The 14,569-nt window shown below is 31.4% G+C and overlaps 4 protein-coding genes across 4 annotated transcripts in view; 2 read left to right on the top strand and 2 right to left on the bottom strand.

Moving 5' to 3' along the window:
• HELRODRAFT_188628 (hypothetical protein) overlaps positions 1-1,624 on the bottom strand; it is an 11,981-nt gene extending 10,357 nt beyond the window's left edge. Inside the window, exon 1 of the mRNA XM_009021380.1 lies at positions 1,274-1,624. The gene's annotated coding sequence lies outside the window, so the exon portion shown is untranslated. The remainder of the gene's footprint in view (positions 1-1,273) is intronic.
• Positions 1,625-4,189: 2,565 nt separating this feature from the next.
• Positions 4,190-6,238, bottom strand: HELRODRAFT_161462 (hypothetical protein; the record flags this gene model as incomplete). The annotated part of the gene is made up of 1 exon (XM_009021379.1): positions 4,190-6,238. One exon carries the CDS (start codon positions 6,236-6,238, stop codon positions 4,190-4,192), a length of 2,049 nt encoding a protein of 682 aa, XP_009019627.1.
• A 1,450-nt stretch (positions 6,239-7,688) lies between these two features.
• On the top strand, positions 7,689-11,289 carry HELRODRAFT_66160 (hypothetical protein; the record flags this gene model as incomplete). Its single annotated transcript, XM_009021378.1, has 6 exons — positions 7,689-7,808; positions 8,999-9,094; positions 9,892-9,990; positions 10,126-10,244; positions 10,524-10,699; positions 11,156-11,289. The coding sequence occupies 6 exons, from the start codon at positions 7,689-7,691 to the stop codon at positions 11,287-11,289; spliced, it is 744 nt and encodes a 247-aa protein (XP_009019626.1).
• A 1,223-nt stretch (positions 11,290-12,512) lies between these two features.
• Positions 12,513-14,258, top strand: HELRODRAFT_161460 (hypothetical protein; the record flags this gene model as incomplete). The annotated part of the gene is made up of 4 exons (XM_009021377.1): positions 12,513-12,566; positions 13,414-13,589; positions 13,836-13,955; positions 14,114-14,258. 4 exons carry the CDS (start codon positions 12,513-12,515, stop codon positions 14,256-14,258), a joined length of 495 nt encoding a protein of 164 aa, XP_009019625.1.
• Between the last annotated feature and the right edge of the window lie 311 nt (positions 14,259-14,569).

Genomic DNA, 14,569 nt, shown 5'->3' with positions numbered 1-14,569 from the left:
CAAAGTTAATTTTTACAACGTCAAAGTTCATCTTGACAAAGTCAATATTTCCCTATATATACAGCATGGAGCACTGATGATGATTCATTCGGAATCGAAATATGGCCTTATTTGCAGCATGAATTCGAAAAATAAGTTTATTTTGAATTTTAATAAACTAAACGTTCACCAAAAAACTTTAGTGAGAAAAATCGAAAAAACGAACTACAAACATATTAACGCCAAACATTCGGTAGAATTTATAGAATATTGTAAATATATATATATATATATATATATATATATATATGTATATATATATGTATATATATATATTTATGTATATATATATGTATATATATATGTATATATATATACATATATATATATGTATATATATATATATATATATATGTATGTATATGTTTTGTGCAAGAAAATAAAATGAATTTAGACTAAATGTCAATTTTTGAGCATGGGAATTGATCAAACAAACAAACATCCGACTGTACGACTGACTGATTGTCTATATGATCTGATATTTATCAACTTTGAAATTTATACTCTATGTCTTATTTTTATAACTTCATGTTTCACTCTGTGAAGGTGCACGCACACACGCACACAAACACATACGTATTAATTACATATATATATATATATAATATATATATTTAGTTATATAATAATTATATATACATATATAATTTATTTGTATATGTACACACAATATACACACAAATATAGAACCATACCAAATCACACACTTTCAGTTTGAGTCAAAATTTTTTAATAAAAAATCATTACAATAAATTTTTTGTTTCTATTTTTACGACGAGAAACAGAGAGTCTACCCAAAATACATTCTCTTACTGACTCTTTGTTGAACTATAATCTACTTAGTCTTTGAAATTTAAAACAACATTCGTGAATTGATTACAATATGAAAGAAGCCAGCAGCCCATCCTTCAGAGTTTGGAAAATGGAGAGACGACGTAAAGTTGTCGCATGTTGGCCAGCGAAATGTCTCAGTGGTTCAAATGCGCGCTGAGTCAAACATCTCAATGGTTATCATACACTCAGCGTGCTTGCGGGTGCATATAAATACATGTGTACGTCGTGTAAAAAGGATGATGAGCCTTTGTGGCAAAGATGGCTGCTTCAAACCAATGGATGAAGATAAGAAGAACATAATAATATATATGTAACATTGTAAGTGGTTCTGCGTATGTCAGTGCTGCAATAATAAAGACTAAAAAAAGGTTATATACTTAAGAAATAAAATTGAACAAACCACTTGAATGAGTTACGTTGTTACTGACATGAAATGTAGCGTCTCATGAAGGTCGGAAGAGTACCGCACGCACAAAAAACTTTCGTTTGGTTGTCAGAAATGCACGCAGGTAGGTAGACGAACAAGTCTCCTAAGACGGCACTTTTCTACAAATACCTATCAAATTCTCAATTAAAGTAACACAATATTGCTTCTATTTAATTTTATCAACCTTTCAGCAGTTTATTAAACTAATAAATATATAAAATTCCGTGAAATTTAAAACAAAAGAAACAAATTGACACAACTCAAAAATATTTAGAACACGTTTATTTGTAGAAGCAAATGAACGAATTTTTTAGAACACACGCCCCTGCTTACTAACAGTATACTGCATACTGCATTCTATATGGCATATATTCCTATGCATACGTGCATGCATACATACATTCAATACATGTGCGAATATGTGCATGAACGTTATTTTATACAATACAATACACATGTTTGGTACACACACACACACACACTATATATATATACACTATATATATATATATATTATATATGTTACACACATGTTCTCGATATATACACCCATACAATACATGTTATATTGTTCAGCGTTGGAGAGCTGTAATGTTAAGCGGTTACCTGTGAACGTTTACCTTTATTTTGCATCACGTGATTTTGATGCTGGCTTATTTAGCGATGCGTAATGCGCTATAGCAATTCAAGTTGGAGAATTGTACGAAGAAGATCGAAGTATTATACTATTAATTACAGAAGAGTAAGTACAGAAGATTATTAAAATTGAAGCGCCACCAACAAGTTTTATTTTATTGTTTAGCTCTTTTAAACGCAAACAGACTGCTAGTGACTATTTTTTCGAAATAATGTCCAAAAAATCTCGAGCCGCTCCCAACGTTGTCATTAAACGCTCAATTTTAATTGTACTTTATTCATTACTTGGTGTTGAAGCCTCATTTCTTTTCAATAAATTGTTTTGTGTTAAGCCGAATCAGATGTATGTTGACTTGTACGTAATGTATGTACGTATTTATGTATATACGTATGTATTTATGCTTTCTTTATTACTATGAAGTATGAACAGGTTAGCAGCATACGAGTGAGCAACGTAGAAAGAAGCAACGCGAAGAACGCATATGTTATCATAGCGTTGAAAGGACTAATGTAAATAATGATGAATTATACATAAAAAATATCGATCGAATACACCCCGCTGACAGAATTTGCGCGCAAATTGTTTTTGCCTCCTGAACATAACTTGTGGGCCTCACTGCATCAAATATTTGTCATTGGACGTAAGCAGGGGGATATGGTTTCGCGTAATGACACATACACAGCATCCCAGTTTCAACAGTTATTTTTGCCACGATTTAATTCCAATCTCCGTATGAACATTTATTTAAGCAATGCATTTGATATATCTTCTCTCTCTCTCTCTTTCTCTATCAGTATTTTCCGTTCAATTGCTTTTACCTGCCTTCATGAACAAGTGAAACTTGGTCATTCGTCAACGTTTGCTTTGTCACCAAGGTGTGAAGACAAAAGTAATTATCTCTTAATTCGATCACATGAAAACGCCGAAATCGTTTAAATTTGTTATTGTCGTGCAAGAATACAACAATAATAATTACAAATTTTTGATTATCTTTGTTTTTGTTTAATTTTTGTTTTGTAAGAAGTTTTAAACTTGTGATCATTTTCTGTCTGTTTCTCAACAACTTTTCATGTAGTTCGCGATCGGAACACAATCCTTCTTTGTAACTTTGGAAAAAATCATGCAGAACTTTTCGCTTGTAGCATATTAATGCAAATTCTTTATTATTCTCCGTGGATAGGATGCCTAGCAGTTTGTGTTTTTGTTCGCTATCTTTTATAACCCAAAACATTGCGGAAGACGTCTACTGAATCCAATGGCTAAATATAGAACAAGAATAGTATCGTCAATATTACGTAATGAAAAAAACATTAGACAAAAGCTGGATTCTCAAAATTATTGGTTAATTAATCAACAAACCAACCGACAATATTTGAATCGCACCATGATTAATTATAATGTAATAGTTATTTTTCACGTTAATCTCTAGCTATATTCTTCACAAAGTTTCAAAAAGAAAAGTTGTTAGATCTTTTGAACGTTTAAGCTGAAGAAAAGCATAAAATCTTAGAAAATTCCGCCTCCACCGAAAAGTAACTGAAAAAATTTCAAATAATTACTCTCGAATAAAATTATCTGAATTCGTTTCTCCATGCACTTAATTGAAGATGGTGCCATTCATTTAAATTAACAATCGGAAAATTACGTTAGACCAGCAACAGCAAAAATGCTGTAAAAAAAATTCTACATACCATACGATGGATTTATTTGAAAATCTTGACACTGACACTAGATCCTGAACTACATGAAAAGTTGTTGAGAAACAGACAGAAAATGATCACAAGTTTAAAACTTTTTCAAAACGAAAATAATAAACAAATTTAAGTTTTTTGTAAAAAGGCAACAAAAATATATAGGAAACTAACAAGCACAAAAATTTACTGTTCACTAATCTCTCATTTGTGTTTTGCAATTTTAATCATGTTCTTTACAAATTTAGAGATCGAAAAGACATCCGTTATACGTTTTTCAACTATTTCAATAAATTTACATTCAGTTTCAGAAGGAATCATATTCGGATGCAACACGAATAATAACAATTTAAGTGAAGCAATTATATTAGATCATGAAACATTGTTTAACAATTTAATTGAGGATATCACAAATTATATAAATAAAAGAAACTGATATGAAAAATCACACAGCGAAGACAATAATATACAAAAGAAACTGGAAGCATTAAATTTTCAAATCAAACGGCCCAACAGAATGTAAATAATATAAGATTCAGTTAAATTGAATTATGCAGCCAATCATGAGTTTATTTCATCCAGTAACGATTCTGCTAGCATCTTGTTGCTAGGTGCTTCTCCTAATAAATTTTCTATCAATAACTCTGGCCTTAGCTCACCTCCATATTTCAAAACTTCATTCTTTAATCTTGAACCCATAACAGCATTAAAAGGATCTTTCTTGAAACATGTGTTCCAAATTTTAGATGCAATAGCTCTAGAAGTTAAATACGAATAATATTTCGCGCCATAGCCAACAAAATGACCAAATCTAAGATGCCAAGAAACGTTAGGAACACTTTTTAAAAAGTAATACTCGTTTTGTAAATCAGAGACTATTTCAGAGGTGTCTTTTTTGAATGGATAACTACTGTGAAAAACTTGATCCACTATTGAGTAGAGTATCTGGAGCTGGTTGTCAGAGGCGAACAATAACTTTTTCATATTTTGACACTTCAAGGCTAATTCATGTGGTATGGGTTCCCCAGTCACCCAATGTTTAGCAAAGCTACACAGTACTCTGGAATCTAAAGCAAAGTACTCCATGAGAACTGAGGGTACTTCAGCAAAATCAGTGGAACATCTTGTGCCTGTGACGTGTTGATAACGTGTTCTGCCAAGCATGGAGTGCATTGCATGCCCAAATTCGTGAAAGACGTTTTCTAACATTGATAAAGTGAGCAATGAAGGTGTGTTTCCTAAAGGTGATGGCAAATTTAGCATGAGTACAACCATTGGCTTTTGGTAGGTGCCATCATCTTTTTGCTTACCACCTTGAATTGTGAAATGGCAATCCTGAAGTGGCTTACCAACTCTTTCAAAAAAGTCACAATAAATGTACCCTAAAACTCCATCAGTTTTATGCTTAACAGCCAGTTTATAGACGTCATTTGACCAGACCTCACCATTTTCAGTTTCTTCATACTCTAATGTGACTTCATACAAAATATTGAATAAATTATTTAAACCTTCCATGCAAGCACCAAGTGGTAAATAATTTGAAATTTCTTGAGAATTGAGTTGTGAAAATGATAATCTGGCTATATTTGCATAATGTGTCATATCCCAGGGTTCTATTGGACCATTAAACCCATAACTATTTTTTAACTTTTTTAACATTTCAAGATCCTCAAGTGATTTAGTATAGAATGAATTTGATAGTGTTGTTAAAAACTCCATCACATTATCAGGATGCTTAACAAGTGTTCCTTTAAGAGCCCGATGACCAAACGTTTGAAAACCAGCCAAATTTGCCATTTCAAATCGAGATTTTAAAAGACTATCTAACCTTTCAGATTGCTGTTTATTAGGATGTAGATAAATTTTATATGCAGCTTCTCGAACTAAAGGACTGTTATTTTCTGAATATAAACCATTTAATCTAATATAACTACCATTCCAAGAAAACACATTTTGCAAATTTTTTGGAATGGCGCTTCTTAAAATTTCAGAAGGTACGTGACAGTTTTCCATGAATAAAGCACCTAACATGAGAATATTTTGATTCAAACAAACAAACTTTTCTCTATCAATTTTTGAGAGATGGATTCCACTCAATTCAAAATCAAATAAAAATAATTCAGTTACCCTTTTGTCTATCTCATCCATGTGATACAAATCTCCATTTGTAAAAACATGCTTCAAGGCTTTGTAAATATCTTGATTTGTATTCAGAGTTTCTACCAGTGAGCTGACAGCTATGCAAGTATCTTCAGCAGCTTGTCTGAATGAGTTATTAGGATGAGCGATTCTTATAAAATCAGCCATGTCTGCAACTCTGCATAGAGAATCTGATAAGTTATCAAATATTTTAACAAGCGTTCTTTGTCGACTTTTTGAACATACTTCCTGAACCAGATCATCTGCCTCAGAGAGAACCTGCTCTTTCAACAAATAAAACCCAGTGTAATCAGTCAGGTGAGGTATATTAAACAACCCAACACTGGATCGACCGACACTTTTGAAGAGAGATTTCTTCGGCTTGCTGTTGAACGCTGTCCCGAGGGAAGACCACTTGGTCACGAATCGCTTACCACTATGACGACCATGAGGAATTCTAATTCTGTGCATGCCAGGTAGAAAGAATAATTTATTCCGAAACATTTCGCCAGCATTTCCTTTGAATTGAAAATCACTTATTATATTAATCAATAAAACTTCATGTCAACAGAAATCAAACCATTTTTATCTTATCTGACCTGACGAATTTCTCTTCACATTTAATTTTTAAAACTTAATTTGTTAACACAACAAACTGCAACCACCACAACTAAATAAACAACACACGACAGTAAAGGCAGTACCGTAAAATATTTTTGATACCAAATTAAATTAAATTATTATTCTTATTAAATAAAATTGTATTATTCTACATATAAATATATGTCCTGTAGAAAAATTATTCGGCCAATAAAATTATTAATAAGGGAATATAAGAGAATTTTTACGGTAAACTAATTACTACAGTAGCCTGCTTTGGAAAAGTAAGAATTTGAATCTAATTGAAGATGAAAGGATGAAATTTTATTTCCTAACTGATAAATAATTAGCATTTTTTCAAACAGACTATCGCATGATAAGGCATAAGATAGAAAGGATACTATGAAAGCAATGAAAAAACAATGTTGTAAATCATATGTTTAAATCTTTAATCACATAATAAAATGGATGAAGAATTTTATTAATTATAAGTTTTCAAAAAGCTAATTTAGCAAAATAAAGCGTAAAATACATATACTTATAATATAGATTGAAGGAGCTTGAAGCAGTTCATTATACTATTATTCTAATGATTTCAAGGAGCGACGGCGTGCAATGCTAACGTGCTGCAGCAGTTGGCAGGGTGTCGTTTGTACCATCAGTTGTGCCACACGTCGTACGTTTGCGTATCTCTTGCGATCATAATTCCAAAACACAAGTACATTTTACTGTTTTAGCAGCGAATGTTTACCAAGCGTGAAAGAAATTTGTGTAATAAATTCCTTATTATTATGTGAACTCCTGCAATTGTTACGTTGTTGGAACATCGGCCGCCTAGATGGAGAATAATTACATTTCCCGAACGAATTCAGTGATGAGGTCCAGTATGGACGATTCGTTGAAAACAATCAACACGCAGAGTTGCGAAATCCCTATCGCCAGTCTCATCAAAAGTCACGAAAGTAAGCTTAAAACCATATTTTGAAATTTTTTTGAAAATAAATACTCCTGAACATTTAATATTTTAATTTAATGCACACATCTTCTGGTAAATAACAATCAAATATCTGGTGAAAATTGACGATTCAGTGCTCATGAAAACGGAATCAAGTTTTTTGGAAGCGTGCCGAACGAACGATCTTGATCTTTTGAAAAGACTTCTTTCAGAAAATGAAGATGTTAATAGCAGGGACCAAGTAAAATAGTTTTACGAATTCTATTAGCATATTATCCAATTTTTTAAATCCTTTTATCAGGCATATTATTAGCATTTCTTAATTAAATAAAATCATACACGCGCGCATGTTGAAATGAAATAAATATGGAACAATATACGCCGCAGATGGACAGAAGCGGGTTGCATTACGCCTCTGCCAATGGTCACGATCAAATTGTTAACCAACTACTTGATTCTGGAGCCGACTACGATGCAAATGATAAAGTTAATCATTACTGTTTTAGTTACATTTTTGCTGCTTTTTGATGTTATTTTGCTCAAGTTACGTACTGTGATTACCGCTTTCAAACGTTGATGTAGCATTTACCAAATTAAAACTCCGCCAATTGATTTATCATATGAGATAGTTTATTTAGAAATGACTTGCTGAAAATGCTAAAATAAATATTTATTACAATTAAAAAGTTGAATGAATTCATCAATTGCAAAAACAAATAATGATTTTTAAGTTGTTTTTGAGTGCAACAGAAAACATACTAACAAGAATACAACAAAAACACTTAAATACAAAAATATAGCTACACACAACCACAAAAACATACACACAACCACAAAAACATACACACAACCACAAAATCATTCACACAACCACAAAGACATACAACCACACTTGCACACAGCACGGTATGACTGGTTTGTTGTGGGCCTCCTGGTTTGGACATGTCAACGTAATAATCGAGCTGATGAAAAGAGGAATTAACGTCTCGTTCACTAACGTTGTAAGTCTTTTTTTTTAATTTTTTATAAAATTATAATGAAATAAATAAATAATAATAACAGAGTATTAATAACAAATTTTACTTTTACTAACTGGTTAGCATGGCATGAATCTAATTCACTGCGCGGCTCTCAACAATCAAATTCAAGTCATCGATTTTCTCATCGATATCATCAGTGAGAAACCGGCCAATAAGGTTACTTCATGTTTATTAATCTATTTTTGATTTGATGTTTGATTTAATGCAAAATTTTTAGGAGAAATACGGCCTGAACTTCGCCACGAAAAAGGAACACTCGGATTTTCACGACAGAATAAACGAAATACGTTTCAACATAAACAGCAAAAATAAGGTAGATCGATAAAATCTGACAGCATAACATGACATTATAAACGGAAAATAATAACTTTTTGCGAAGGCCGGCCAGACTGCTTTTCATTTGTCTGCGAAATTGGGATATATTGAAACAATGAAGCTACTGTTGCCGCTCGTGAAAGATGTCAACGACAAAGACTATGTATATTTTCGTCCTTTCAATATGTTTAAGTTTTCATTTTTGTGATTTTTTTTAAATTATTCCCTTTTATCAAATTGTATATGACAGATAAATAAAAAATAGCGCAAATGAGGAATTTTAAAGAAATACCATAATTGAGTTAACGTTGATCCTAGGAGGGCAACACGCCTCTGTACTCGGCGGCTGAGAATGACCATCCAAAGATTGTCCAGTTTTTGTTGAACAACGGGGCTGATGTCAACGCTGAAAACATTGTACGCTATTTTTATTCGTCTCATTTAATATAGTTTTGTGGTTTCAGTTAATTGTATGGTTAAGGTCTTTAACATTTTCTTTATTTTTATTTATTTTTGTTAAATTATCCCAACTTTCATGCAGTTGTGTCTATTTTGTTACATCATTTACATATTAACGTTATTTATTTAAAACAATTGAATAAGTATTCAACATTTATTCGTTAGAAAATGTCGACACCTCTCATGGCTTCCGTTGTGCACAATGACATCAACCTGACCAACTGCTTGATACAACACAAAGCCAATGTCAACGCAAAAAATTCGGTAGGGCTGATTAATTAATTCTGTTAAAATGTAAGTTGTAACAATAAATTTGAAAGTACATTTTTAAAGATGAAATCACAAAAAGTTTGATTCAGAAACAAAACGATAAACATATCCTACAATAAAAAATCTGATTCATCCATTGATGACAAATGGATGATGTTAATGATAAAATTTTGATCACCACCACCGGCCAGCAAGGAAACACTGCCCTGCACATCGCATCATCATCTTCAAGTGCTGACGTGGTTCAGCTACTCATAAGCAATCACTGCAACATCAATGCTCAAAATAATGTTAGCTCACAAAAAATTTTAAAATTCTACTTTGACTAATTTGTTCATCTTTTTTAAATTTTAAAAGTGTCATAATCCTACTTTTTAAAAATAAAATAAGTATAAAGAATTAAATCAATGCTTTTAATAGTATTTAATTTTGAATATGCAATAGACATCAAACGCATAAACTGCATATGCAAATATATACATTAGAGACTTCAGACACCTCTGCACATTGGAGTTGAGAAAGCAAGCGTGGAAGTGGTTGACGTGTTGTTGCACGCAGGTGCCGACCTCCACATTCAAGAAAAAGTAGTCTCCCACTACAATTCATTATTTCCAAGTTAACACAGTATTCAAGCAAATTTTGTTTTATTTTGATTTGATCAGCCAAATTTTAAAACTTTTAAATCTATTTCATCATAAAAAGTGCCTGATATATTTCAGAGTGGTAAGACAGCGTTAGGCATCGCCTCACGTGGCAGCTTGATTGGAATCGTTGACATGATCATCAAAGCTGAACATGATCAGTGCTGCGATAAAGAGAATTTGTCAAACGTTACACAGTGCCAGCTGCATCATTATTGTTTCTATAAGACGAGCTGCAACGCATTCACAGGATCATATTCCGCCCTCGCAAATGTGAAGTTCATTCAGAATGCCGTTTTGTTTGATAACACATTTTTCAATATGATACTGTTCAAATCAAATTAGTCTTCGCCAAAATCAGAATGAGTTTGAAATTTGATATTTTGATTCTAAATGCGTTATGGTGAAATTATGATAATGAAATTATTGCCAACTCTAAAAAAGGCAACAAACGACAACAACTGTTTGATGAACAGCTCAAAGACGAGGATGTCTCACTCGGCAACCGCTCACAACGAAGTCTCGGATTATTTAAAAAGTGTTTTCTGGAAACTTGCGACCAAACAATTGAAACCAAATGATTGGAAAATGCTGGCAAAACATTGGCAATTTACAGACAACCACATCAAAGCAATTGAACATCAGTACACAGGTCTGTTCAAAATTTTTTAATTAACTTTTAGTTATAAGATTAGAAATGGACATACAATTTGTTAAAAATTATTTATCAAAATCATTGACATAAACATCTAGTGGCGGATCTAAATAAATTTTACGTGGGGCGTAAGGTTTTGAAAAATAATGAAACAATTTTTCAAAAAAGTTGACGACCGGGGTGGCGGAATTTTAAAAAAAGTCGATGACCGGGGAAAGGGATAGATTTTTCAACAAAAACTAATGACCTATAGGGAAGGGAGGGAATTTACACAAAACTTGGTGGCCGGGGAGGGAGATTTCCGTCTCAGGGGGCCAACATTTTAACGGGGGGGAACTAGTTTTCTATTCAAAAACATGACTTTTCACGTTAAAACAACGACTTTCACCATCTTTCAATATAAATAACGCTCACAACGCCATTTCCTTGTTAACATCGTAAATACAACGAAAGGTAATGAAAGTTACAAAGAACACGGATACAGATTACTTCTGATTTGGTACCACAGTCTTGAGAAAAATGAAAACCCGATAAAAAAATTATTTGAGGGCTTGGTAGCCATCGGACAACGAGAACTGGCCGGTTAGCCACATTTTGTGTTCCTTATAAGTAAAATTTTCCCATTGGCTATGAATGATTTTTATAATATCAATAATTATATTTAATATTAAACTAACCTTAAACATATTTTGAAGAACAAGTGAGACAAAGGTGCAATTTAGAAATCGAAAAGCCGTCTCTATTGCAAAATTATTGTAAAGTTTCTTGAAATGGCTACATTCATTTTAATATTTAATTTTTTATTAATATATATTCTATTTTCAATATAATTTATTTGGTTAAGCATGTTGATAAATAATTAGTAAAGTGCAAAAATATCTACAAATATAATTTTTTCAGAATAAAATTTTATGTGTCTTTCTTTTCATAAATATATTGTTCTATATTTTTTATATTGGAAATAGCCAAAAAATGGTCATGATAAAAATAGTTTTTGCCGAACTGTGATGGAACTCAGTCTTTTTGACGGTATTGATCCGCTAACTGAATGACATGATTGGATTTGGTGGCCTGGAAGGCGTTTGTCAAATGAATGAGTGAAGTCCTTGAATTATTTTTAAAATAAAAAAATGTATTTCAAAAATTTAATGCCAGCTGGTGATTTTGTAGGGAAATAAAAACATTGTAATATTTTAAATCGGATAAACTAAAATGATTTGACCCGTTTGTCGTGCTTATAAAAAAATAACTGATGCTTGATAGATTAAAACTATTTCAGTGAGAAAAAGAAGCTGGTAGTAAAAAGTTTGGAAGCCTGCCGAGACTCAAAACCATTGAATTATATAATTTCATGCTCAAAACAGAAGGAGATTTTGGAAAGTGACATGATTAATTGGTCCATCGACCTCAGCCACTCGTTAAGTGACTGACTGAAGACGTTTTGTTTAGATTGATTGTTTGATTAAATAAAAAATGCCCAATAAGATTTCATATTTACAAAAGAAATTGATGCACTTGAATGAATTTTTAAATGTTTTATGAACGCTATTATGTGTACAGTGATAAAAAATCATATAATAAACGTGTAATACTCAGAGAATATGTGGGCAAGCGCCAGCCTAAATGATCCTGTGAAATGATTCACTATGTTTGTATGTTTCGTTCGGCCGTTAGCTGAATCCTAAAATGTAAAAAAAGTTATTATTTTTTTTAATAGCTCCGAACTTTGAAAATTAAAATGAACGGTGGTAGAAACTCTTGAAATTATCTGCTTCTCATTTTAAAGTTTTGTACAGATTTATTTCGAAAGATGGCAGATGATAGTGATGCGGCTGACAACTGGGAGGCTCTGGATGATCATACGGTCTCAATGTTTTAAAAATTAGAATTTTTAGCTGAATAAAAATGTAAAAAAATAAAAATAAATTCATTAATTCACTTCAGCTTCAATTAATTTAAATTCCTTCCAATTCAATAAATAAAATGATCATGACAAGCACTGACAAATTTTTACTTTTTTGCTTGCTTGTAATTATAATTACAAAGGTACTAATGGATAATACTACATAGCTACACTGTTACATTTTACTTTGTATCTCTACCACCTTTGTTAATTTTGAAATGTATTATAATTATTATATTATTATTATATAAGTATTATTACATTACTCAATTAGTTTTATTAATTAACAAACTTAAGAATGTATTAAAATAAAAATAATATAATAACTAATCTAACTAATGCAAATTAATCAGCATGCTTGTTCTTTTTAATTTAATTATGTTTTAATATTTAATTTAAAGTGTAAAAACTATAAAAGTTGTTATTGAATATTATATTAAGAATAAGTAAATGACCTGCCTATATATCTCCTTTGCTTAAATTTTTAATAGTTTCCACCCAGCAACACATATATATTATATAGTGTTCTTTATTATTTCAATAATCAATAATTGAAGATAATTCAAGGTTGTTAAAATTTGTTGAGGCATTTTCCACACAGTTTCGTTTCAAATTGTTGGCATGTTATACTTATGTTTATTTGTTTTTTTTAAAGTTGCTATGTAATGTAATGACGTGTCGCTGTAGTGCTTATCTAATACAACTTGTATTAACATTTAAAAATTATCTTATATTTTCATTTAATATTTTAGTTTATTGGTTAACGTTTTTATTTATTTTGAATAAAATTTATTTATTCGATATTCAGGAACTAAATAAGCAGTTAGAAAAATTAGTAAGCAAAGTTGAGGAGCAGAAAATAAATAATGCATTTGATCAATCTTCCTTCTCTTCCACCACGGCAACAATCTTGACAACGAACAAACCAGCCATCCGAATTCTTAGAAGAGATACAACTCAGAGTCAGTCTACGCCATCATTAAAGTAGTAAATGATCCCGATAAACTTTCATTCTTATTAATTATTCACCAGAACATTTTGGGCGGCCAAATAAATAAATTAATATATTTGGCATCTTCTTTAGAATATTGGTTTTATTGATATTGAATTCAATAATATCGTTCATGTCTTTATTTGAAAATTTTGAAACAAATGAATTTTGAACTATCAGAATATAAGCATTATAGAGAGGTTAATGATGTTTAACATTTACATAATATTTCTTGTTAGGTCTATGGTTGCCAGCAAGCCTGTTCGTACAATTGAAGAAAGAGAAGCCGCATATGCAAAGGCGAGATTGAGGATCATGGGGTCAGCTGATGACACCTACCCCTCCGATGGTCTTGAAGGGTTTGTAATTTTATTTTTTTTATTTATTTATTAAATAAATAAGTAAATTTCAATGCTTTGCATTGTTTTTCATTTACATTCTTACTCTTACAAAGCTGTTTCATGTATTTCTGTTAATTTATTTGTTGTAGTTAAATTTTTTATTTGTTCGCTTATAGATCAGCAGTCAATTCATCTGGCACAACCCTGGCATCCAATAAAAATTGTATCAAAAACACCTGTACAAATACTAAACCGTTGTCGTCGTCATCATCATCCACGTCTGTTAATTCTAAAAAACAAAATCCTAATTTGCTGAGGTAATGATGTCCTCGTCACCGTTTATATGAAATAACCTTTTTTAAATTCGTATTTTTTTAATGAAATGAATGAATATCTACAGTTATCATTAAAATCAGTATAAAAACGTTTGTTGAGTTTTGTACTGCTAGCCTTAATATTTTGAACATGTGAAATGAGAACGTTCGTTCACCTTATATTATATTATTGGATGATGAATTTAAAGTATGTGATTTGTAATTCATTCAATAAATCTGGTTTAATAATATTTATTTATTTCCTAAAGCATTGAAGCGTCTCACAAAATTTTTCAACATGCCCAATGAAAGCTCATT

This window comes from Helobdella robusta (assembly GCF_000326865.2).
Source record: "Helobdella robusta unplaced genomic scaffold HELROscaffold_3, whole genome shotgun sequence".
Classification (NCBI taxonomy): domain Eukaryota; kingdom Metazoa; phylum Annelida; class Clitellata; order Rhynchobdellida; family Glossiphoniidae; genus Helobdella; species Helobdella robusta.
This window is presented reverse-complemented; position numbering and strand designations above follow the sequence as displayed.